Below are 25,229 nucleotides of genomic sequence, written 5' to 3' on the forward strand. Positions count from 1 at the left end.
GATTGTAAATTCGTCACATCAGGTTTGGTCATCGAAGTTTACCTGAGAGCGTGAGAGCTGCCTGATTGGATGTTCCTGGGAACTTCTGTAAAATCTCTGTTAACTAAACACAAACTTTAATAAACACCGTGAGTGTAATTTCACAAATAGTATTTAGTGTCTCACTGACTTGCAAACGTATATAACTCAAACCGTCTCCCTTTTATATCATTGAGTTTGTTGTAGTTTTATGTTCACAGCTTAGAGAAAGTCTTCATTTAGAGTAATTAGTAGTGTTTTACCCTGCCTGATTGGATTTTCTCATTCAAAACTCAGATTTGGTGTTCAATTTCATTTATGAAGCTACCAAAAAGAAGAATTTCATGTGTTTTATTGGACCAGTCAGGGAGGTGCTGATATTTAGTTTGTGCCACTAAAGTACCTCCACACTGTTTCTAATAATCATACTAATCTCACGTATCTTAATGAAGGTGGAAACGTTATAGAAACATGTTTATTGCTATTTATGTAGCGTGAACATGTGTCTACACTGTCTCTGAGTCTTAGATTAACATTGTCTTTCAGAAGAATTCATGGTTAAAAGTAAGAGAGATGAGGATTTGTCAGGTTTGTAGCGTCGCTCTGGTTGTGGACAGAATCTGCAAACGGTATTTCAGGTTTATGAACCAGGCCTGAAGCCTAAACAGCGACTGAGGGTCATTTTCGTGGGGATGTGGTGCTGCTGGCACATTTACAATCAGCTGGAAGTTGTTGTATTCATTTCAAGAAGACACTTTTTGTTTGACAAGTAAAAAAAAAAAAAGGTGTGCAAGTCATGGTATCGTCTATTTAAATCTCGAATCCCCAACTTTAATAGACAAGCAGGAGTAACTTGCTCAAGACAACTTTATGTTGCGCTGAATGGGCTCATCATTGCCGGCTTCCACCGTGAGCACGTCTCCATGTGACTTGAGGTGAACGCTCCAGCAGTGATTTGAAGACGTGAAGCCTCTCACAGGCCCGTTTGCCCCGAAGCTCTTCACTGGGAGAACAGCTGAGCTCAGCGGGATCTTGCAGCCGACGCCTGAGGGAGACGCTCGCCACCGGGAGGCCTCGGATGAACTTTATAATCTGCAAAAGAAAAATGAAATCAGCTTGGCAGCGCTCCCGCTGCAGACGGAATCAATCAGAGCGGAGACGAGCAGCGGGAGTGGGCAGGAAGTACCCAGACGCACCATTACTGCCTCCACACTCTGCTTCTTGGCGTTCCCGACCGAGCCGGCTCACTTTAATATTACATCAGCTTTTCGACTGGTTGCACGGCGGCAGAAGCCCACAGAACGTCACGTGTGTTTCTTGTAAACGTCCTAATAGGCTAATAGAGTGTACACAGACGGCGGATGCTGCCACACTCTGCTGGACGGTTTAGGCAGTTGTAAAACAACGGCGGGTTTCCGGTGTGTAGCGGTGGAGAGGGGCGGCGGCGGCGATGGCGATGACGCTACAGTATCACTTTCTTGGTGTTTTTGTGTCCGCGTGGGCGTTGTGCTGCTCCATTGTTGTACCAGACTGCAGGAATATTGATTTCCAGGGGCGTGTCGGTGCATGAAAAGTGCACAGTGGAGGATGCTCCGCGGCTTCAGACACAATGTGCAACATGCGACGGCTTTCTTTGAGTTTCCACATGGGAACAATTATGTGAACTTGTTGTGGAGCAAAGTTATTTCACTTTACAGTGTTTGGCTCAGACGTGGTTGACCTCCCCTCATCTCCACGACAGATTTACATTACGATCTCCTTCAGTTCTGCTTCACCTCACTTGACTCGTACGTCCTAATAACTACGCTTCAAATACATTTTAAATTCATGATTTGTTGTCATACCTATTAATAGGCGTTCAGTTAATTGATGTTATGATCTGGAGAGTTGCCACACGAGTTTAAAATGTTGAAATCCTTCGCCTCCAGCAGGGATTCTCTTCCAGAGGGTAAAACATGCAACAGAAAGTGGATTGATGTAAATGAATTGGAGGTATTTTTGTAAACCACAAAATGAATGACAAGTCGAAGTTGTGAAGTTTCACAATATTTAAGTCATTATTTCAATTAATAATAGTGCAAATGTGTTTTATTGATCTTCATTTCTGTAAGTCCAGCAAAAGTTTGACTTCTTTACACTGGTTTCATGTGACAGAGGATTCCTACAGCCGGCATATTGAAATGTTGAGGGCGTGTAATAAATCACTGACCAATCAGAAGCCTTTGGAGCGCTTGTTTTGGGGAAAATCCCAAAATTCTGGCGGTGGAAACCCAAACCTTCACTATACCAGTCCTTTCCTGCACGTTTTGTGCAGTGGAAACTGGGCTTTAGTGGCGGTTGGACCGTCGCCTCATTCCAAAGGCGACAACATGAGTTTTCACTGGAGTCCGCCTGGTTCGTGAGGGTCCACCGTCAGATGTGCATGTGCAGTCTGAGAACGAGCCGCAGTGATTTGTGTTGTTGTGTCCGTGTTGAAGCTGGAAGCTCTGTGAAGGTCGTCCACACTGCCTCCTTCACGGTCTGCTTCTGTGGCGTCAGTCGAACAAATGGAAGAGGCAACAACACAGATTGAAAGAAAAACAGCTAAAGAGACCTGCATTGAAGACGAGATTCAGATTGAGTGAGGCGTCTCTTCCCTCCCACCACCCTGTGGGAACATCAAGCAGCTCCTTCAGTGGCAGACCACAGGAAGGAGCCTTACCGCAGGTCACATTGTAAATATTTATACTGTGGAGTATTTGTCCCCCTGTATTTCCATATGTGTACATATATTCATCTTGAAGTATTTGTGTTATGTTGAGCCGATGTGATGACTGAATATCTCTATGTGGGATTAATGAAGTCCAATCGATTGATCAGTGAGTTCTAGCAGGCATCTGAAGGAAAAACGTGAATAAATAAGATGGAAAGCAGCAGTGTCTGACATGGGAGGGACAACACATCTAATTTAGGACCCAGGACATGTCCCTGGTTGTCACAGTGCCTCTTAGCAATTCATCTTTTCTTATTTAAATGGCCCCACCTCTGTAAGGGACAGGTGTTTGGAGAAGAGCCTATTAGAATTTAAACAGTCATTGATCGGTTCATTTTGCATAAATGTTCCTGAGAAAAGGAACCGGTGGCAGTTGACCTGGCATCAACGGTGATTTAACGTCACCTCTGTGAATAAAGAATGAAAATGGGACACAGGAATCGGGTCAGTGTGTGAGCACAGTGAGTGAACCGTCACTCATTAACTCTGCCGTCTCTTTTCCACGCAGGACCCCCATGCAGAGGAGTTCGAGGACAAAGAGTGGACCTTTGTCATTGAAAATGTGAGTTCTCAATCAGTTCTCTCTTCTTCTTTTTTCCCCTCACAGGTTCAGTTTTAGTTCTCATAATAAAATATCTACAGATTTTGGTCTTTATATCATCAATATTTCAGTTGTATTTTAAGGGATTTGAGCTTTAGAGCAGTGGAAATCGGCTATAATAAATCATAGGAACAAGACTTTCTTCTTCTTATGCGTTCCCACCTCACTTTATTTTATGTGCAGGTTCTGCCACCATGTGGTCACTATGTGCTACTACATGTTTCCCCACATTTGTGGACAGTCGCCTTCAGATTGCAGCGTTTGACATGTCACTGTGTGTTGGTGTCGGTGTCGGCCTGCGTTTCATCAGGAATTCCATTCATGGGTTCAACTCGTGCACTTCGTCCAGCATTTACACTTGTGAAAAGTCAAATGTTCGCCCAAGGAGGGTTTTTACTGTTACAATCACTATGAGAGCTTTTCCATGATACAAAACAGTATTTTCAGTCCAGTTTTTCTGCATGAGATGTGTGATTACACGTCCTCCAGTGAGCATGCTGCAATATAATAAAAAAAGAAAAGAAAAGCAAGAGAGGAAAGAAACCATAAAGCAGCACTTTGTGAGTATGGAAGCAAACAGTCAAAAGTAAAGCCCGTCTTCTGGAAACTTTCTGCTCTGGAGCACGTTTCTGTTTTCCATACTTCAGCCTGATTACTACAGTCACACTGAACAAACGTGGTCTTTGTATTTACACTTTTCCAGGTGCGGGACATGTGGAAGTTCTGACGGATTTGTTCTCGCTGGTGCAGAGAGCAGTTGTTCAGTGATGGGTAGTAATGTGAGAACTGCATGGAAACAGTCAGGGTTAGTGACATTTATGCATTTACTGCATAATGTCAAGCAGCTGCTCTTAACAAAAGTGTCAAACAGTGGTAAAGTGGACGCTGGTCGTCTCTTTGTTTCCATGTGTCTCTCTGTATTCTGAAGCAGCTGTTCTTGGTTACTGTGTCGTCATGATGATCTGTTTTATTGGGCCTCGCTTTATTTTCAGTTGAAAGGAATCTGTCTTTCATTTCTAAAAGTCACTGTGAAACCTTTAGTATTCATCAAGTCTTTAGAATGATTTGCTTCTGGACTATTTCAACTTTTATGGTTATATTATTTACTCTCTACTTTCTCTCTCGAACATCGTTCATAACTGACAAGTCGTTCAGCTTCACAACAAATCTACTGCATCGTCCACGAAAAGGACAATAGAAACAACAGGCAGAGAACTTAAGAGGTTGTTTCTGGACACAAGTAAGGCCACGTGTAGGATTGATTGATGTCATATCTTTAGCCGGTTTTTTTCCATTCAGACAAAAGGGCCATGGGCCAATACAGCAAACATTGATTTTTAGAGCTCAAAGTCCGAGGTCAGTGTGGTCCTCGCTTGGTTTTCTTGTTTGACAGCCAACATCACTGGTGTCCAGGATGTTTCATCCAAAGGAGCCATGACACTGTGTTCCCGGTATACCTGACAAATAACCGAGTGCAGCGGTAATGTCGAAATGATGTTAATGTCAGACGGTGATACAGCATGTTCTCATTCAGGTTGTCATTGTTGGGACAGACTTTGGTGAACGTATGATGTCACACACCACAACAAAAGCCATTTGTGAATTATCAATAGAAGCAAAACAACGTCTCACATTTGTAAATTGCATATTTTTTTGTCTGATTTGCTCTTTATGCTTGTTTAATGCAGCGTATCCATTTTGTTGACTTTTGGTGTCATGTTAGTCCGACTTTGAAAACTTTGATTTCAGTGAAGCCGTCGTGTTTTTATATGTACTTTTAAAAATGAGGTTTAGTTTTGTCGATGCAATCATTTGGCTTTTTTACATTTCATAATGAAGTGACTTTATGTGGGACTTGGACCCTTGGTGTTGGAACCATTCAGTTGCTCTATTGTGTGATTGATCACAATCTTATTTTACCTCTTTTTCTTCGACCTGCTCCTTCCTTCCTTCCTTCCTTCCTTCCTTTCTTTCATGATTTATGTTGATTTCCATACTCCATAACATCTCAGCCTGTGGAGCATCACAGTGCATAGATTATGTTTTTGTTGTCTTTACATTTATTTAGTGGTCTCTGTGGCTCAAGTCTGCATTTTTCATATAAACACTTTCTTCTGCTAAGTCAATAAGATCCTAAATTGTAAGCCTGAGTGCATTCTTCCTGGTCAACAACCTCTGAGACTTCTCAACCTCCTTACCAAAAAAAAAGAAGAAAAAGGTATTTAGGGGTAGAAAGTGGCGGCTGAGTGCCTCCGCTGTCACTTTGTGTACGGATCAAGCTCAAAGGAACGACGGCAGTCGCTGCTCTACCTTCCGCTCTTTGATAGAGAGCCGAGAAGACAAGCAGGTCAGCCGCCGCTCGCCGGCCGGAGCGTGGGAGAAAGACCAGGAGGGAGGGAAGAAGACGAGGTGGTGGGCTCGCCTGTGTTTCTGCATACCTGACTAATGACGGGGAGATCAAAGTGGGTCTGCTGACAGCAGGAATGGAGAGGAGAGGAGAGGAGAGGACAGGAGAGGAGAGGAGAGGAGAGGAGAGGAGAGGCAGAAGGCAACCTTACGCCTTCACACACACACACATGTGAAGGTTCCAGTGGGAGTTGCACTCTGCTTTAAAGTCACCTTCATCGCTGCTCTTTAATGTTCCTCAGGCTTCAGCTCCACGTACAAGGTGATCAGAACAATCTGCAAATGTCACAATCGGGTTTTTTCTCTTTCTATTCCTCCCGTTAAAACGACAAAAATACTGAAAATGACATGCTAACTGCTCACAAAACGAAGACTAAACAAATGAAAAGAACCACAAGAGTGTTGACTTGGCCCACACTAATTACTGCCATGTTTTATTAGAATTATTACTCATGGAATTGCTTCAAAATATTCATTAGAAAAGAATAGACCTTATATTTCCATCATCCATTGTCAGATTTACCACATTGTAGTTTTTCTAGGTTATGAAAACTTCATTTTTCTTTCAAAAGATACAAATCGGGGACCAGGAAAAGCAAAGTAACCTCCCTGTGCGGCCTCCATGAGGAGTGTGGGACTCCTCATGGAGGCCGCTCCAGATCACACAGGGACTTTCCTCATGCTATCAGAGCAGCTTTAGAACCATAACGGGTGATTTTGAGAACATAGCTCCCTGTGTGTTTTTGGGTGAAGCTGTGTCCGCCAATGCTCTACCTTCTGCCACAATGTGCTCATATTCTAAACTTTTCCTTGTGGTTAAACATGATAGATTGGTCAACATCAGTCATGGGAACACGCACGCACGCACGCACGCACGCGCGCGCGCGAGCGGTGGAGAGTGTTGGAGCGCTCAGTTGGTCAAATTCCCAAAACAAAAGATATAACTTCTAGTCGTCTGAAATATTCTATTTGTTTTAGATGTTATACTTTTGGTTTTCCTGATTTATTAGATAAAGACATAAAGAACAATACAGGAAACACTGTTGCTGTATTGAATCTAAACTGCAGAAGTTTCACTCTTTGAAATAATAACAAAGAAAAAATGTCCTCCTGCATTCTCCTACCTTGAAATACACCTTAATTTCTCTGGAAATGTAAAGGAGGGTGTTAGACGGTCTGATCCGGCCTCATAGTATGACTTTAAAAAGTATAAAATACAAAATATTTGCTGAATTAAAAAAAAAAAACAAGTTATCTAGCATGATTTTTTTTTAGCAGAGCCAGTGTTGAAGATCAATAATGAGTGTGTGTTGATAAAACATGCAGCTCACAGGCGGCAGACGTACTGCCTCACGTTTCCCCCCCAATCTCTGCAGCAAGTAGAATTCAGATCAGGAAGGTAATGTTGCATCTTCCTTTTGTCCACAGTCAGCTTGGATCACCTCCAGTTGGATAAGCATTAAAAAAAAAAAAAAAAAAAAAAAGCTGGACGGGTGCTTTTACAGCCGTAAAGGAGCAGCTGATAAGAACCATAAAGAGAACTTCTGCCAACTGGCCACAAGAGGGCAGTCTACCCTAAGACCAGCGCAAAGCCCTTTCCAACGCAGTCGCGATCAAATCTGTGGGATCGCCTCCTTATGTCACCTGTGTATGTGTGTCAGTAGGTAAAGCCTGCTGGATGTTTGTGCATATGCCTGTGTGAAGAACGGCACTTTACACAAGCATGCAGATTGTTTGTATCCCGCTTTGTCCTGGCTGAAAGCTGCGGCCGTGTGGAGGGCTCCCTCCCGTCAGCCTTCAGCACTCAGGTATCCACGCTAATACAAAAGTCAGGGCCCGTGAATGAATGCGGCGGTGAGTGGCGCTCCGAGCGGGAGGAAGAGAAGAAGAGGAGAGGTGAGTTCTCCTGACCCCTCATCAGACGCTGGAGGAGAAAGGGGGAAGAATACGCCATTGTGCCCGGGCGGCGGAGATGATGAAATTCAAGATCCCCGGCGCTGTGGCTCCGTCTTAATCTGGGGGCCCAACCTCGCGCTAGGCTAATCCCTCGCCGGCGAATTACCGGCCCCGGCTAGATTGTATTTTGTCATTGAAAATGACAGTGTCAAACACTACCCTTTTTCTCTCTTCTATTTGTTCGTCTGCCAAGGCGAATCGCATAATCAAAAGATGGAGAAAGAGAGAGAGAGAGAGAGAGAGCGAGAGCGAGCTAAAGAAGGGTAAAGTGATGGCGGGCGAGGGAGAGGAGGCTGGGAATGGCTACACGGTAGTATCTCTAAATTGCATGCTCCCCTTGCCTTTCACCCTTTTTTTTCAAACAGGCGCGGCATTATCAAAAAGGTGGGCAAATTGAGAGTCAAAAGATTGGACGGCTATATTTGAAGGCATTGTGCTGACGGGCTCCTTTGTGTGTGCATGCGCGTGGCGGGGGGTTAATGTGTGTATGTATGTCCGCGTGTATTCACCCCGCGTTTGCATATCAGCCAGAGCTGGAGATGGGAGACCAACTTCCCTCATCTTCAAAGCTTTGTGGGAGGATTTAAATAACACACACACACACATACACACACACACACGGAGCTATCATGCCTGATGCACAGAATGTACAGCGACGCACACTCCAAGGCCCGCTCTTCCGTTCTCCTCCTCCCCCATCACTCGTCCTCCAAGTCCTACTTCACCTTTTTCACTATAGAAATGACAGATTTGGTGGCGTTCCCGTCACAATGCTCGACAGGCTGCCTCCTGCATCGGTACTCATTGTAAACATTGGGTTCTTCAAGCGGCCGTGTTCAGGAGAGCCAACTTTTAATCTCACCGTCGGAAATGATTTTCCCTGCAGTGGGAGGTAGAATACTCACACTGCTAATTTCACTGGTTTACTATTAGAGCAAATAAATACAACGTCAGCGACTCTGTATCAGAATATAATTCTGTTTCAGAAGTCACTTTAAAAACAGCAAGATTTGAATTTGTGCTTCAAACTAAAGCGGAAACAAAACGGACTGAGATTTGACTTGACCACTAAATGAAGGTTTTGACTGCATGCAAACTTATTCCCCTGTTTGTTTTTTGCACAACGGTGAGCAGGAACATCAGAAAAGGCCGCGATCAAATAAAGACAAGCGCTTCTGAGACTTCAAGGTTATCATCAAAGATGCAGAGAGCTGCGGAGCGGCCGCTTTGAAGGCCGGAACTTGTTATTATCGTTACAAAGTCATCAGATGCTTCCTGGATGTGGAGCAAAGACGAAATTAAGACACGTGTAAAGAGCTTCAAGAGCCGTCTGGAGGGCTCCTGTACCACTTTCCCCACACTTCAAAAGCAAATGCCGAGAAACGCACAGCGCCTGAAAGGAAGGAGCAACCACCGTCAGATAGAAGCTGTTGACAGATTAAACTAAAGCGTCGGTTTTGACAAATAATAGTGCAGCCAAACTACTGCAGAGCACGGCGGAGGCGCCATCATGCAGGGGAGGCTGCCGTGCTGCGTCAGGAATTCTGACGTTCTTCAAGAAAGAAAAGATGTTTGGAAGTGGTGAAAACCAGTGTTGAGGTGAAGTCCTTTGGTGTTTTGATCAAGATCGTCACAAGCAGCAGCACAAAGGACGGAAACGTGCAGTGGAACCCTTTGAAGAGAGTTGAAATCAGCCGGTTTTTAAAGAAGCCTGAACACTGGATGTGATGAAAGAGTTGAGAAACTGCAGCAGCAGGTGAAAAGCAAAAGTTAAGAGATGGGATCCCAGTATTATCTGGACTGGGTCAAACTGTTTGTAGGTCGTGTCGTCCTGAGCTTCGGTGTGTCGGCGGTCAGAGCTGACAGTCGGTCAGGGAAGACCAGTTCACTGTCCAACCTTCACCGACATGGACGCTACACACATTTCTATACTGTTTGTGTTACCAGATATTATACAGCTGATTGTTTAGAGATGGTCAAACGTTCTTTGTTCAGAAAGGCTTTTATTTTCTGTTGTTTTTCATTATATTATGGATTTTAAGCATAAGGAAGGCCTCATGTCTGTGTATTGGTCAGCACATCCATTCCAGGTGGGGGAATCCACACTTCAGGGTCATTTGGTGGAGAACAGGCGACTGGAAATTGTGTGATGGTGTTGGGCCAGTGGTCGACCGGTGATCTGGGATCAGCTCGACGGATGGATGGATCGTACCCAGTAGATTAATTTGTGGAAACTTTTTCCCGACGTCGGTGGTTGGTGTTGGTTGCTCTGCTCACTTTTCGTCAGCAACCAGCTCCATGTGGGCGCATCGTTCCGATTCCACACGTGTTGCTCCACGTGGAGGGATTTTCATCAGGGCTTGTGATAATGTTTCACCCCGTCGGTCGTCGTCGTTGCTGCCGGGTTTCTTCTCTCCCTCCTTCTTCGCCTCTTCTCCACCCTCCTCCCTCTCCCTCGGTCCTCTTGTCTGAGGTGAAGTCCTGTCTATTGTGGACCTCGTCCAACTCCATTAAGGCCATTTCCACGCCACATACCTCCCACTTACGCCCACTCACACAGTCACACACTGTCACATACTGACACACACAGCAGGGGAGACACCATGACACCCAACCACTCACACACAGACCGTACCTCCATCACCTGCACACACACACACACACACACACACACACACACACACACACACACACACACACACACACACACACACACACACACACACACACACACACAGGCTCACTCTGTCTGTATTGTACCCTGAGCCATGGTGTGTATACTGCCTCCCCCTCCTCTCCTCCTCCTCCTCCTCCTCCTCCCCCTCCTCCTCCTCTCTCTGTCTGGAACACATTACGTAGGCCAGTGGCTTGTGAGCAGTGACTGGGCCTCGGGGAAGAAAAACACAATTATTTCAGCCCTCGGCTATTCACGCAAAGGTGACAAAAGCTGGTATGAAGTATGAAATCCCAAAAGTTTCTCCCGTGCCGCGGCCGACAAATTGGGATTAATTTGCGCTCGTGTGCACGCGTGTGTCTCCAAAGTTTTCACCTTTGCTCATTTTCCATTTGTTAAATAGTTTGTAGAACTCAAAAAGGGGCCTCATTTGTTGTGTCTGCCAGAGGAGCCGGTGTTGTTTATGTGCAGCTCACAGCACTTATTCTGAATAATATGGGCTTTATAGTGACAACCTGGACGGGTGTACATTAGTGTGTGTGTGTGTGTGTGTGTGTGTGTGTGTGTGTGTGTGTGTGTGTGTGTGTGTGTGTGTGTGTGTGTGTGTGTGTGTGTGTGTGTGTGTGTGTGTGTGTGTGTGTGTGTGTGTGTGTGTGTGTGTCTGTGTGTGCGTGTGTCTGTGTGTGAAGATAGGGGGGGGGCTTCTTCATGTGAGATCACACATTCACACGTGCTTTCCAAATTAATTTAATCTAATTAATCGCTGTGAGGAGAGAGGACAGATGCTTCTGATTACCCCCCATGCCAAGCCCCTCCTGATGCTGGCACAATACCACACACACACACACACACACACACACACACACACACACACACACACACACACACACACACACACACACACACACACACACACACACACACACACACACACACACACACACACACACACACACACACACGAACGAACGGCAACTGTGAATGCTGTCGTTTTCTGCCAGTGCACGGTTAAAATGCATTATTTTAACGCACTGAAGCACATCCCTGTGTACGTTGGCTAAATAGGAAAGTGACACTCCTGCCCTGCAACAATACACTAAATTACTCTGCGCAATTAAGCTCCCTGCAAAAAATAAATTAACAATTTAAAAGGAGAATGTATCCGTTTCCTCTTTCGTGTCTTTGTGGGTCCATTTGTGTCTACATGAGAACGACACCTGTGTGTGTGTGTGTGTGTGTGTGTGTGTGTGTGTGTGTGTGTGTGTGTGTGTGTGTGTGTGTGTGTGTGTGTGTGTGTGTGTGTGTGTGTGTGTGTGTGTGTGTGTGTGTGTGTGTGTGTGTGTGTGTGTGTGTGTGTTGTAGGTGGCTGTGGAGGCCGGGTGGTCCCTCCTGTCGCCCTAATAGGCTTACTGGCCCCTAATCCACACCACACCACCCTGTCACATGGCTGGTCTGCTGACTAACTGCGACCACTGCCATGAGGTGTGTGTCTGTGTCTGTGTGTGTGTGTGTGTGTGTGTGTGTCTGTGTCCAGATACGTCTGTGTGTAGGTGTCATGCTGGTGTGCGACTGTCTGTGTCCCAGCATGTGTGTGTGGTGTCTGATTTGGTGTCTGTGTATATGTGTTCTTTGTTAATGTGGGCGTCTTTCTAATCCAGCGCGTGAGTCTGCTCCTGCTTTTTTTTTTTCCCACCACTGTAAATATGATATCTCTGAAGATAAAAGGGCCTCGGCACAGCTGAAACAAGTGTTTACCCTAATCAATGTTAATCTTAATGACACCAGGGCGCAGTTTGCCAGATTCATCCTCTCCGCTGCATTTATCTCCGTCTTTATCCAATGATCTCTGGCGGCCAGTGGGAACAACATCTTTCACCCACACTTAATAATTCTTTATTAGCAAACCACACAGAACAACTCATTTAAATGTACAAAATAAAGTGTTCAACTTGAGAACTGCATCTAATTTGAAAATGTATTGTTTCTTATGTATCCGCATAATATAAATAACTAATAACTGCTATTACTGGTAATGCTACTACTACTAATAATGAAAATTGTAACCATAATGACACAACCTCTCATGCATAAAATCCAGCCCCAAATCAGCAAACATATTAAAACTTGTAACGAAGGCTGTAAAACACATTTTAGTTCAGTCCAATTTCATCTTGAGTGTGCAGGACCAGTGAAATCGTGTTAAGAACCTTTGAATGAACACTTTTAGGTTTTAGACCATCGTTCTCCTGTGTTTGCTTCAACAATAGTCCGACTTTTTGTTGATGACGCGCTGCTCCATAGAGGAAGTTGCACAAACTTACTGAGGAATCCACTTTAGATGCTGTGGATCAATATTGACTGTCGTCCACATCGGTGGTGCTTGCAGTGAATGTCAGAGGAGTTGTAGTTTCCCTGTTTCCATGGAGATGTGGACGAGTGCGTTTCAAATACGTTATACCCTTGAAGCCGTTTTCAAGAAACGCTGATTGCCAGACTCCAAACCACGTTCTCATTTGATAAACAAGCATATTTAAAAAATTAAAAAAATTTGAAATCGTGTAAAATGAAGTCAATTCAGTTCTTTATATTTCAGTGCCATATATAGACATGTAAATTTAACACTACATTATAAAAATTAACCATTAATAACATGTATTTTTTTTTACATCATCTCAATAAGCTGAAACATCCCAAAAAAGATAAGTGTGATTTCAACAATATCCCATTTTAAAGCACAACGAGCTGTGGACTCATTCAATTTTGTAATTTTCACGCCAAATGTTTTACGACACGATTACAAAGCGCAGCTACTTTATAGTGAACAATTAGAGTGAGTCTTGACTTTCGAAGAGCCGCGGTGTCAAATAGACCAGTGGGAAAGTCGGTGTGACAAAATGAGAGACACTCGATGCAATCAAGGCTTTCCAGTGATTTAAACTGAAGAAACACAAAAGATCATTGTGCTTTTCACTCCCTCCCCCTTTGCTGAAACGAAAAAAACAAAGTTTCCCACCAGTACACCATAATTCACACTCATATAGTTGTTCGAATCCAATATTTTTGACCAGTGTCATCTGGATGGATCTGCCAGAGTGCTCACACACACACACACACACACACACACACACACACACACACACACACACACACACACACACACACACACACACACACACACACACACACACACACACACACACACACACACACACACACACACACACACACACACACACACACACACACACACACGTAGCCAGACACACAGGAGCCTTCTGTCGTCTTCAGCTCTTGGCTTCAGTATCGCCTGGCACACGCACGTATCTTCCATCTTTGTGTGTGTGTGTGTGTGTCTGTCTGTTTTTGCTTACATGCCTACATGCATGTGTTTGTTAATTAAACTGATTAAACTGTTTGCCCCCGCCGACGTGGGGCTTCGCCTTCCGTGCGTGCGTCATCTTTTTTTTTTCTTTTTTTCTTTTTTTTGTTTCCCCACTCTTGTGTGCCGCTTCGCTTTGACTCGCATTGTTTTGTCTGCTTCTTGGTTTTATCCTTGCCCTGTTTATTCTTTCGGCTTTCGTCCTTGTGCGCCACACACACACACACGCACACGCACACGCTCGCACACACACACCGTGTGTGTGCGAGCGTGTGCGTGTATGTGTGTGTGTGTGTATGTGTGATAAACATATGTTTGCAGGGTGTGTTGTTTACGCTCGCACGTGCGTATTTTCTGCCAGTGTGTGTCGTCCCGGCGCTCCGGGTTGTGACCTCGGCTTTTCATCTCCTCAGTCTGAGACTCCCGCCGCCCGCCGAGCTCGGCTCCCGGGCCAACAACGCGGCAGATGTCACCAGACACCGCCGCAAACACCGACGGTCATCCGTACACATGTTACACCTTCACACACACACACACACACACAAACACACACTGGCTTCCCGTCACACACAGACACAAATAGATACAGTTACAACACACACACATCCGGCCTCAAGCCCAGACAGGCTCTTGTTTTGCCTCATACAGTGTGACGTTTGACCCCAAAATAAACATCAAAACACCAGTTTCCCCCTGGGAAAACGTCCTGCCGAGACAGTTGGCAGTTGCACACATACTGTAGATCTTCCTGGAAGAGCTCTATCGGACGGCTGGGCAGTGGATCCAAATATGTTATTTCCATCAAGAAATCCGTTGATAATAGTGTCACAGTTTGCCCCGGTTTATTTATTACACATTGTGAAGGGTTGTAGTTATTTGGGGGTTTCTTTTTGGTAATAATTATTTAAAAATAGCTTTTATTATGCAGGATTGTCAAAAGTCAATTCAGAGGTTGTTGGGTTTTTTTTGTATAGCGCCAAATACATTTCAAGGTACTTTTACAGAGAAAAAAACCCAACAATTCCACATGAGCAAGCATAAGCGACGGAAGAAAGGAAAAACTCCCTGTGAGCAGGAAGTCAGTAGAGAAAAAGTCGAAAGGAAGTTAGTAAAAGTACAATTTTAACTTCTTAACTGAAAGTAAGACGGGGAAAGAAGAACTGAACTGTACTTGAGTGCGGCTGTAAAAATGAAAACATCAAATATTCACCTTATTGATACACAATATGCTATATTTATGTATTTGGGCCTATTGTGATGGTTGTTAATGATTCATAGGCACACGCATGCACATGTAGACACATTATAACTGTTCTGATCAGTGTAGATACAGCAGATGGATTCAGTTCATCTTGTGTATCATTGTTTCCTTAAAAATGTCACCTGATGAGGAGTAAAGCTAAAAAGTGTTCATGAAAATGTGTACTCGAGTAGAAACACCTGAAAAATCTACTTATGTACAGTTGTGAAGTAGGAATACTTTCTTATTTGCCACCTGTAACATGTTTAGACGTCCTTTGAGACTGCTGGAGTGGTAAAAAATGAACTATAGTGTCATTTATTTTAAATACTTGAATACTGTGAACTCACAAATGATAAAAAACTCAGCAGAAAAACATTTGGCAATAATAATACTGAGGCGATCTCTGACAATTAAAAAGTTGAATTAAGATTCATAATGTAATAGCAGGAGGTCAGATGCCTTCAAGCGGTGGAGACTCCATGGAGTAGGGAAATTACAGGTATGGAGTCCATATTTTCATCATGTAGGTGTGTGAAGTATTCAACTGTCAGTTTTAGTTTCCAAAGACAAAAAACAAAAAAAAGACGTGTTGATATTAAAGAAGACATCAGAAGGTGACAGCAGGTCAGATGCTGCAGGCTCATTGTGTGCAGGCTGGTGCCAGTCTGAAGACACACTCCATGATGCCCCCTCTTCCTCCTCCTCCTCCTCCTCCTCCTGTCCCCCGGCTGACCCAGGAGACTCACACACACCCTGGCAAGGTGCAGCAGAGGTGTCCCTTGTCAGGGTTTGACTTCTGCTGTAAAATGGGCCTTGAAGCAACGACAGTAAGGAGGTGAGGAGGAGCGGTGACACAAATTGGCCGTGAAGAGACACACCAAGGGGATTCTTCTTCTTCTTCTTCTTCTTTTTTTTTTTTTGGAGTCCAAATTTCACTCCTCAGCTTAAATTAATTGACAGGATTTGGTTTGGACTTTGACAGACGCGGCCCACGCTGCCATATTTCACATCTCGGGGAAAACGTTCCGAGTCCCGACGCCTCATCAGACGCAGGTTATTGGCTGCCACGCCCTCGCCTTTATCAGTCATCTGCGAGGTTGTCCTCTATCACTCGCTGGCCTCACATGCTGTCACCTGCCCTTCTCCCCGGTCGCCTCTAATCCGACTCCTCCCGCTTGTCTTCATCCTCATCTCGCCTTGTTTCTGGTGTCATGTGCTCCGCGGCCGGTGACGGGTGGCCCGCCAGTTCTGGCGGAGCGCAATTGGACGACGGCGGAACAGTTATTATCTCCATCTCTTGGTTATTTATTTTTCCTCTGTGCGACTTAAGATGGCTACTCGCGATGGAGACGGGCCCGCGTGGCCCCGCAACACCCCCCCCCCCCCCCGCAAATCCCCCTGTTTATCCACAAGCTTGACCCACTGGGCCTGAGTGGGCGGGTTGTCCTGCTCACTACATACCTGTGGAGGTAAAACGTGTGTGTGTGTGTGTGTGTGTGTGTGTGTGTGTGTGTGTGTGTGTGTGTGTGTGTGTGTGTGTGTGTGTGTGTGTGTGTGTGTGTGTGTGTGTGTGTGTGTGTGTGTGTGTGTGTGTGTGTGTGTGTGTGTGTGTGTGTGTGTGTGTGTGTGTGTGTGTGTGTGTGAAAGTTTGTGGTGAACTCGGGGTTAACTTGTGTGCAGTGTGACTCATTTGACATTATCTGTTTTAAAATCCGTTCACAGTGAGTACGTGCGAGTGCGTGTTTGTGTATGAGCATTTCAGCGTGCACACACACACACACGCACGCGCACACACACACACACGCACACAGTCAGTCAGTGGCAAACTGAGGCGACTGTTCTGCTAAGTGGCAATGAATAGGGTCTTGTGATGTGCTCTGATGCCAGCGCTAAGCCAGCCACTGACAGTTAGACTGATTCCTAAACACGCTCTGTTTGGGATGTAAATCTGTTTTCGGAGTGCCGCGCCCACAACCCCGCGGGGTCAGGAGTTTTTTGGTGGCCTGCGCTCAATGTGTGCAACCTTGGGTGATGAAGGACACGGTCTTTCAGGACGACTGGTAGAAGCTGAAGCTGAATGAAACGCAAACATTATCCCAGCGTTAGACAATGGCAACTGTCACATTTTAAAAGACGTGGCCCTCCACTGCTGGATGTTGTTGTTTTTTTTCTGGCTGTAATTTTAGTGATGTTGAATTCCTCTTGTCACGAAGTCTCTCATTCAAACAATAATTCAAAAAAAAGGTTTTTTTTACTTTGAGTGAAGGCATGAGACTTATAAACGGCTTGTTATAACTTTACTGAAACACAAAAGGAACTAACAAAAACATCAAAGTGGAAGGTCATAAGGCAGTCAGAAGAGGAACTGTGGTGAACACACGGGCCAAAAGAAGGTGAAACAAGGTACAAGTCACTACATGAAATAAAACAGGAAGTTCTGTCAGTGCTACCAAATGAAAACTTGACTGGACCCATGTGTGTTTGATTGATGTTGAAGCAGTTCTCTTCAGATAAAGAGTCTGCATTTGGACAGCTTTGAACCACGTGTCCTTCAATGAAATGGATATAACAAATGACACATCAACTCGTGGTTTCATTAAAAAACTAATGTTTAACCACCATAGTGTCTGTTCTGCCCATCCAAGCTTTGGCTGAAAACACAGTTTCAGTTAGGTTTTGCACTTCAGCCCTCTCAGGATATGAATGGACCTTCTACATGTTCCACCTCCTCTCATTATATCTTCAACACACCTTGAACACCGAACTCTAAAGCCATGTGCACTTAGCAAGGAGCCTCCTGCTGCACCGTTCCTGTGGTGGGACCCGTGCAGTTCGTCTGCAGCTTGTCCTCATCATGAGAAGCAGCTGTTTGTCTTTGTCAGAGACACTCGCATGTAAATGTACGTAAACTGAATTTGGAAACCCCATTGTTCTGTCATGGAAAAGGAATTTCAAAGAACAAGTGCACACACACACACACACACACACACACACACACACACACACACACACACACACACACACACACACACACTGAAGCACAAGCAGCTCCTTATCCAATCCCTCCACTAATTCCCCCTTGGTAGAAGGTGTTCATTGTTTCTCTTTCATTCTAATCTCTCCCTCTCCTTTAAAAAAAAAAAAAAAATCCATATTAGATTCTCTTTGAGTTGGCCACAATCAGAGGCACTGGAGCAGAGCATCACCCTGCTAATGCTCTTTGTCTCCCCAGATTTGTCACTTAGCATGGAGAGTACACCTTTGTCATGGAGCAGGGTGGGAGAGAGGCAGACTCTCACTTGGGGCAATTGTTTCTTGTCATGGGCCATCTTAACCCCCCCCCCCCCCCCCCTCTCCTCCTCCTCCCCCCCTTAAGCAAATCAGCTTTGCTCTGGATTAGGGCCCTATCATAGCGCCGTCAGATCTCAGCAGCCCGCCAAAAAAACAGCTAAAACAAACAGCTCCTCAAAGTGAGAACTGAGTGAAAAACGATTTCCTCAACAGCAGTCCTGTCACGTGTTTTACCTGGAAACCCCCACTCCGTATCTCTGAAATGTAGAGGTTCCCGTCTGATTCATCAACCCCGCCCCCCGGGCTTCTCAACGGTGTCGACGGTCGGTCGTCACTGTGCCTCGTTGGGTAAGATCACTGGGTCACTATTTGCAAATGGTAATTATAACACCACATCGTCGACAAACGCTGGTGATCCTACTCGTCGCCTGTTGCTAGAAGCGTGACGCGGCTTCCTTACGTCTTTCTGTCTCTCGGCTATCACACAGTGTGGAGAATCACACTTTTATTTTAACTTTAAAGGGACAACTGTTGAGCATTTAGGCCCTGTCTACACGACAACGTTTCACCTGACAACACCGAAGAAAAAGGAGTGTGTTTACACTGCAGCAGCAGCAGACACAGGGACGACGATGTAGTTAGTATGCCGAGCCACAGGAGGGCACTGTTGCTTGATTTTGTAATGAAACTCCACAGGCATGTATGCAGAGAACAATACGCTATAAACATGAAGAAAATAGAGAGAACCCGACATCCGCATGGACTGATGACGCATCGGATGCTATCAGGGGAGAGTCTCAACTATTAAACTACTGATCTGGACGGTCTTGTTTCTTTGTTTCTGAGATCGTTTTCGCTCTCGCAAGATGTGAACATTCTCCTGCTGGTTTTATGATCCAGTCTGAATAAAGCAGGAGTTGTTCTCCGATGTGGGTTCACAGTTCACACTAATCACTTATTTCTTTGCCTGTCCCTCATGGCGTCGTACGTCATTCGAGTTTCGCGTGTATGCTTCATTTCTTCACCATGATATTAACTATATCAGCCTCTAAGGCCAGATTTCTCATGATTTGGTCACTTTTATGCATCACAACAATTACCACCCGCCTCACTCTTTGGTTTTTTTTTTCCCGTGTGCGTTTCCATGTGTGACTTTTAGTCCAACAAGAAAAAAAAACAAACTATGAAAACTCTCAAGGGTGTGGGTGGTCGACCCTCCGCCATGTTCCCTGTCACACGTACACGCACCGCCACTCAAACATAGATGGATGCCCTGCTCTCTTCTGACCACACACACACACACACACAGTGTGTGTGTGTCTTGATGATGTTATTGGCCATTTTAGGCCGTCGTGATGGCCAGCGATGGTAAAATGGCAGGAAAAGTGATGAGCAGGCACTTCATAGCCCAGGAATGAACTCTAACTAATCCTGTCGACCTATCTCCCTCACCTCCTCCCTCCCTCCTCCCCCATTTCTCTCTCCTTCCCCCTTATACCATCTCTCTCATTTTCTCCATCTCTCCCCCCTCCTTCTCCAGAGTTCTCTTTCTATCAGTCTTTTGAATCCAGCCTTTCTGTCGTCTCCTCTCTCGTCTCCTCCCACCCTTCTCTCTTTCCATTTCTTGACCGCCCCCCCCTCCCCCCTTCTCCCACTTCTTCTTTCCGAACCCCATCGCTGTCCCTTTTCTCTCTCCAGCAGAAGTGCAGAGCCAGGGCTTTTGCCTGCTGGTAATTTATTTTCCCATTAGCCCCCTGTCTGAAGTGCATGCTCTGGGTCTGAGTGTGTGTGTGTGTGTGGGGCACCGAGGGCCACCCAAAAGAAAGACCCGGAGAGTCGAAAAGAGGAGGGCACCCTGGACACACTGATAAGACGAATGAGAGAGAGACGGAGAGGGGGAGAGAGGCTGGACCGGAGGGACCCAATCCATAGGAGGAAGAGAAGAAGACGGTGCTCGTCTGAGGATGTTTACTTGTTTCATCAACTCAGATGCAGACTAATTAGAAAAGCCGTCAGATTTCACTCTCACGTTGGTCAATCAAGCAAAAGTACCAACTGTTTTGGTCACAGCCAGACGAGCCTTTCCTGTCGTCTGCCACCCCGACTGATAGTTTTATATATACAAGTAGAAAACTTGCAGATATAGCCTCGTCAGTGTGGTGATGTAGTTTCCTTCAGAGCGGGTGGATCACAGCGTCTCTGGCTATACGTGGGGTGAGCACCGCTAGCTGCAGCTCCTTCTCCAACAGTTTGACTTCAACATGTTTGCATTTTGCTCAAGTGGCGCAGTGAAATGGTTCTTCTTCTGACACAGCCTCCAGTATGAACACGAAGCCTCCTGGGGTCTCAGAACATCCACCTTCTCATCTCTCCCCTTACCAGTTTTTTTTTTTTTTTGTTGCCTTAACCCTTAACAAAAGATACAAAATTAAACTTCTGGGCCCAACTTCCCAGCAATGATGCTTTCTTCTGTTTTATACTCGTGTGAATTGAAAAGTTTTCAAGCAAATGTTCTTCAACGATGGTAATCAAAGTACCTTAAGGTTTTTCTAAAAAAAAATTGTACTGAACTATTTTTCACCAAGTTAACCAACATTATCACTTCCTTTTTGTCTACTGACAGGTTGACAGTTTACTATATGAATTAAACTCATCCTGAGAGGACATTCAACAACATATTGTTTCCTGGGGTTTTTTTGGGGTCCATCTTGTTAAAACCTTCCTTAAATGTGTGACGTCCATTGATTTTAATGTATCAACCAATATATTCCTATCCTGTCACAGCTGACTGGTTTTGGTGCTTTTATGTTTCATAACAATAACTTACAGAGCCATTAGGATGTCTAGAAAATTCCAAACTTCGCAAAAAAAAAGAGGAATAGAGCTTTGTGACCCTTTCCTAGTTGACTTCCTCGGCCCGATTCCTCTGTCACTTTTTCATTGCTGTTTAGACGTAACATTAAAGACCTGCCAGAGCTAAAAGAAGCAGAAGCACTCTGTATTCACACCTTATTTTGTCGATCCTACAGCCATAAACTATATATGAATAAGCGTTGAGAGCGTCCACTGCTTGTTGGTTCAGTGGAAGTGTTGAGTACAGCTGTAACGTTGCAGAAATGGTGCCTCTCTAAACATTTGCTCTCAGATTAGGCCTGACCTTATGGTGAAGGTGACAGATGATGATTATTTTTGTGTGCGTTCTCAAACCTGCTGACTCCAGTCCCGGGCGTTTAGAGTATAGATGACGTTTCTGCTTCACGTCGGCAGTAGAAAAACCCTCTTCTCTCTCAGCTCAGATTGGGCCTTTTAAGGACCGGTATGTTTTTCACTTTCCTTCATTTCACCTGCAGCCATCAGATGAATCCTCACATTCAAGACATTCCTCTCCGACCTAACACCTCTTTTCTTTCTCTTTTAAACCCGGTGGTGGACTGTCCTGTCGAGGATTGTAGTCACTTTTGGTAGTAAATGTTTGGTTTTGTGAAAATATGGACCTTTTCACCATGTATACTCACCACAATGAAGGACAACGTTGACATTTGAATTTAAGGGTTATTGTAGCTCTGTTGTCCCAGTCCGGCCCACTGGAGATGGAGTTGGGACTAAAACGTGTTCCACATGGCCTGCCGTAGATGGGCGTGTGAAGTGGCTCAGAGACACTCCGCTCCCCCACAGATGGGCTGCAACACACCAACTCAACAGTGCCACAAGATGGAAGTCAATCGTATAGTTACGCATCAGTAACACCTTGTCGGCAAATATGGCACGGTCGGCATCCACGAGGGTGGAGTTTGTAAAAAAAAACCGTCAGGAAGCGAGAGAAGGACTGCTAAGATAGGATTTCAATTTGAGTTGTTCATATTAGCTTGTCTAAATAACTACTCCACACACTGAGCTCTAATCGGCTCCCCCTCCTCCTAAAACGAGCCTAATCCTGCTCTCCATGTTACTAATCACACTTCTCTCACTCCAGCCGCTCACTCTCCTCTCACACCATCAACGTTTGTTGTTTTGTTTTTTTTTGTCACTCCTTTGAGTGGAGGTGATGGTCAGGGAGAGATCTTTCCATTTTTTGGAAGAGTTTAAAGCAAATCCAATCCGTGTGTGTGTGTGTGTGTGTGTGTGTGTGTGTGTGTGTGTGTGTGTGTGTGTGTGTGTGTGTGTGTGTGTGTGTGTGTGTGTGTGTGTGTGTGTGTGTGTGTGTGTGTGTGTGTGTGTGCTTTCATGTGGCGCCACACATGAAAGCCATTTGCACAGTTCACTCCATTATTAGGACCATTGTTATTGTAATTCTCATACCAAAGTGATAGTATTGCATGCCTTTTATGTCCATTGTTGCCTTTTAAAATACACACAGCTTGGGGAGGAAAAGAAAAAATATAAATCCTCTCACATAATAGTCGCAGATGAATAAATTGGTCGTGTGTGTGTGTGTGTGTGTGTTGCCTATAGTGCAGCATTCATAGGTGGTATGTAAAAAGGCGGCCACCTTATCAGCGATCAGCGGAGGCCAAATTGACACAGAGGAATCACTCCATTGTGTTGGGATTCAAAGAGAGATGTGAGCACACTGGATGTCTCCATTTCCAATAACTGTGACCTTGAGGCGAGAGGAATAGCACCGTGCCCCCCCCCTCCCACCACCTCCAATCTGCTGACTGCTGAATTTAGACTCAGCCAGCTGATTTTGGGTGTCGGGGCTAATCGCTGCCACCTCAGGGTTATTCTATAGGCTAAATTGAGTTTGTGCTTTTATTGTTTCTGAAAATGACAAAGGCCTGTGTACAGGTCTGTGGCAAGTGGGAGGTTTAAAGCCTCCGTCTATAGCGCACACTTTAAATGTTTGGATTAGTCTCTTCCTGTTTTACATTTAATAAACCAGGAGAGGAGACAAACAGCATGGAGAGCGCTGGCGTCCAGTTTTATGGTAGAAAACTATCTTATCCCGTCTTTCTCCTTACAAAATGTCAATCCTTTCTAAGTTCCGAGGTTTCGACTGAATGTGTTTTCTATTTTTCATTATTTCATCTTGTCTAATAACACATAAACGGCAGTCGACACATTATTAAATGAAAGACAAAAAAAAGTTGTTAAATGTCCCCAAAAATGTTAGAATCATGAAAAACATGAAATGTTTAATCGTAATGTCATCCACCTTAATCAAATAATTGACCAACATACATAATGAGTGATGGATGAATGATTTTAATGAATCTTTGTTCTTCAAGACCAAACAGGAAAGTTTAGGATGTAATTCAACCATTTTTTTTATCTCACAGTTTTGTGATAGTTTAAAAACAAAATACAAAATGAAATAATAGAACAAGAGCAATGATTTCTGGAAATATTTCAGTTAGTTCTAAAGGATTCCACATGATGATGATGACTGATGTTCTTGACTGGAAACAGGAAGTTTGGGGCGTCGCATCATCAATTTTCTACCTTTTCTTTCCTTTCAAAGACCAATGACATATTAAATGCATACATACAATTAATTAATTTTTTGAGCCATTTAAAAAAAAAAATTACAAATATCTTATGTTCTATTACTCATTTATGGTGTGAATTATGTCTGAGTGATCACACAACCACATGCTTGTCACTCTTTTCTCATCATTTCCTGACGTCTTTTAAACCCTAAAAGTATTTGAAAACAACAACAATTATAATAGGAAGAGATAAAAAGTAAAACCAGTTGTGAAATTTTTAAAAATGGTTAATCTTTCTGAGCATTTTTTCTTTTCTTTTCTGTTGTGACATCGGCCGAATGTTTTTTCATCACTGACCCTTCAAGATGAAGCTTTTTAGCTTATTGACCGATATTCAGTATTTCTAAGGAACAGAAAATGTACTCATTTGTTTTAGACTATACTAAATATATAGATAAAGACTAAACTAAACTCACTACTAGATAAATGCTACATGTCGGCATGTTTTAATCTTGTAAACAACAGTCAAATAACAGCACATGATAATCAATAAATCTTTCTATCTTATATATGAACACTTTGTGTTTCGAGTTCGTGGCAATAATATTGCCAATAGTTTAGGAATATTGTTCGGTGGAGAAATGAGGGGACTGATGGTGAAAGTGTGTGGGTCGATGCATGACGTTTGTTAGAATGAAGTGACTGGTGACCTGCGCTGAGAAGCCATTAGCTGATTGGTGTTCTTTTTATTTATCCTGCATTAACTGTCAGTGAGCAGATCTCAGAGCAGCTCAAACAAAGAAGCCGCCCCCCCCTCTTTTTTTTTTTTTTGTTGTTTTCTTTTTTTAGCACTCAGCCTAATTAATCCATCTCATAAAAGGAGACCCCCGGACCCCTCCTCTCTCCGGCCCGTCCCATTGGCATTTTGGGGCAGGGGGATTCAGCGGGACCCCCGGGCACCCTCCTGCCCTGACCCCTGCCCCCCCACCAGGGGAGCATCTGTGGATCGATCCGGGGCCAGCTGGCAGCGGCACCGAGGGGGCAGGACTGGTACTCTGGAAGCTGCTCTGCTCCAGCACACACACACACACACACACACACACACACACACACACACACACACACACACACACACACACACACACACACACACACACACACACACACACACACACACACACACACACACACACACACACACACACACACACACACACACACACACACACACACACACACACGACGCCATGGTTTATGATAGAAATGGAGCTGTGTTGGAAATGGAAATGTTTCAGTGGGAAGCAGCCTGGTTCCTGTGGGCACCAACCTGAAGTCACAGCCCCCCCCCCCACCCCACCCCCGGCCTTTTTTGATACGCTGCAGTTCTCCGCAGGTACAGCTAGGGGGCAGCATATAGCCGCCACCCCTCCCTCCCTCCCTCTTCCTTTCTATGCTCTCTTTCTCATTTGTCTCGAGTCCA

General features: G+C 44.7%; 1 protein-coding gene across 1 annotated transcript in view; it reads left to right on the plus strand.

The window, feature by feature from the left end:
* The window catches only part of ehbp1 (EH domain binding protein 1), a 168,619-nt gene that overhangs the window by 18,261 nt on the left and 125,129 nt on the right, over positions 1-25,229 (plus strand). The window contains 1 exon segment of the mRNA XM_080507374.1: positions 3,279-3,332. Within this exon segment, the coding sequence (XP_080363500.1) occupies positions 3,279-3,332 (54 nt within the window).

The sequence above is a fragment of the Blennius ocellaris genome (assembly GCF_963422515.1).
Source record: "Blennius ocellaris genome assembly, chromosome: 13".
Lineage (NCBI taxonomy): Eukaryota > Metazoa > Chordata > Actinopteri > Blenniiformes > Blenniidae > Blennius > Blennius ocellaris.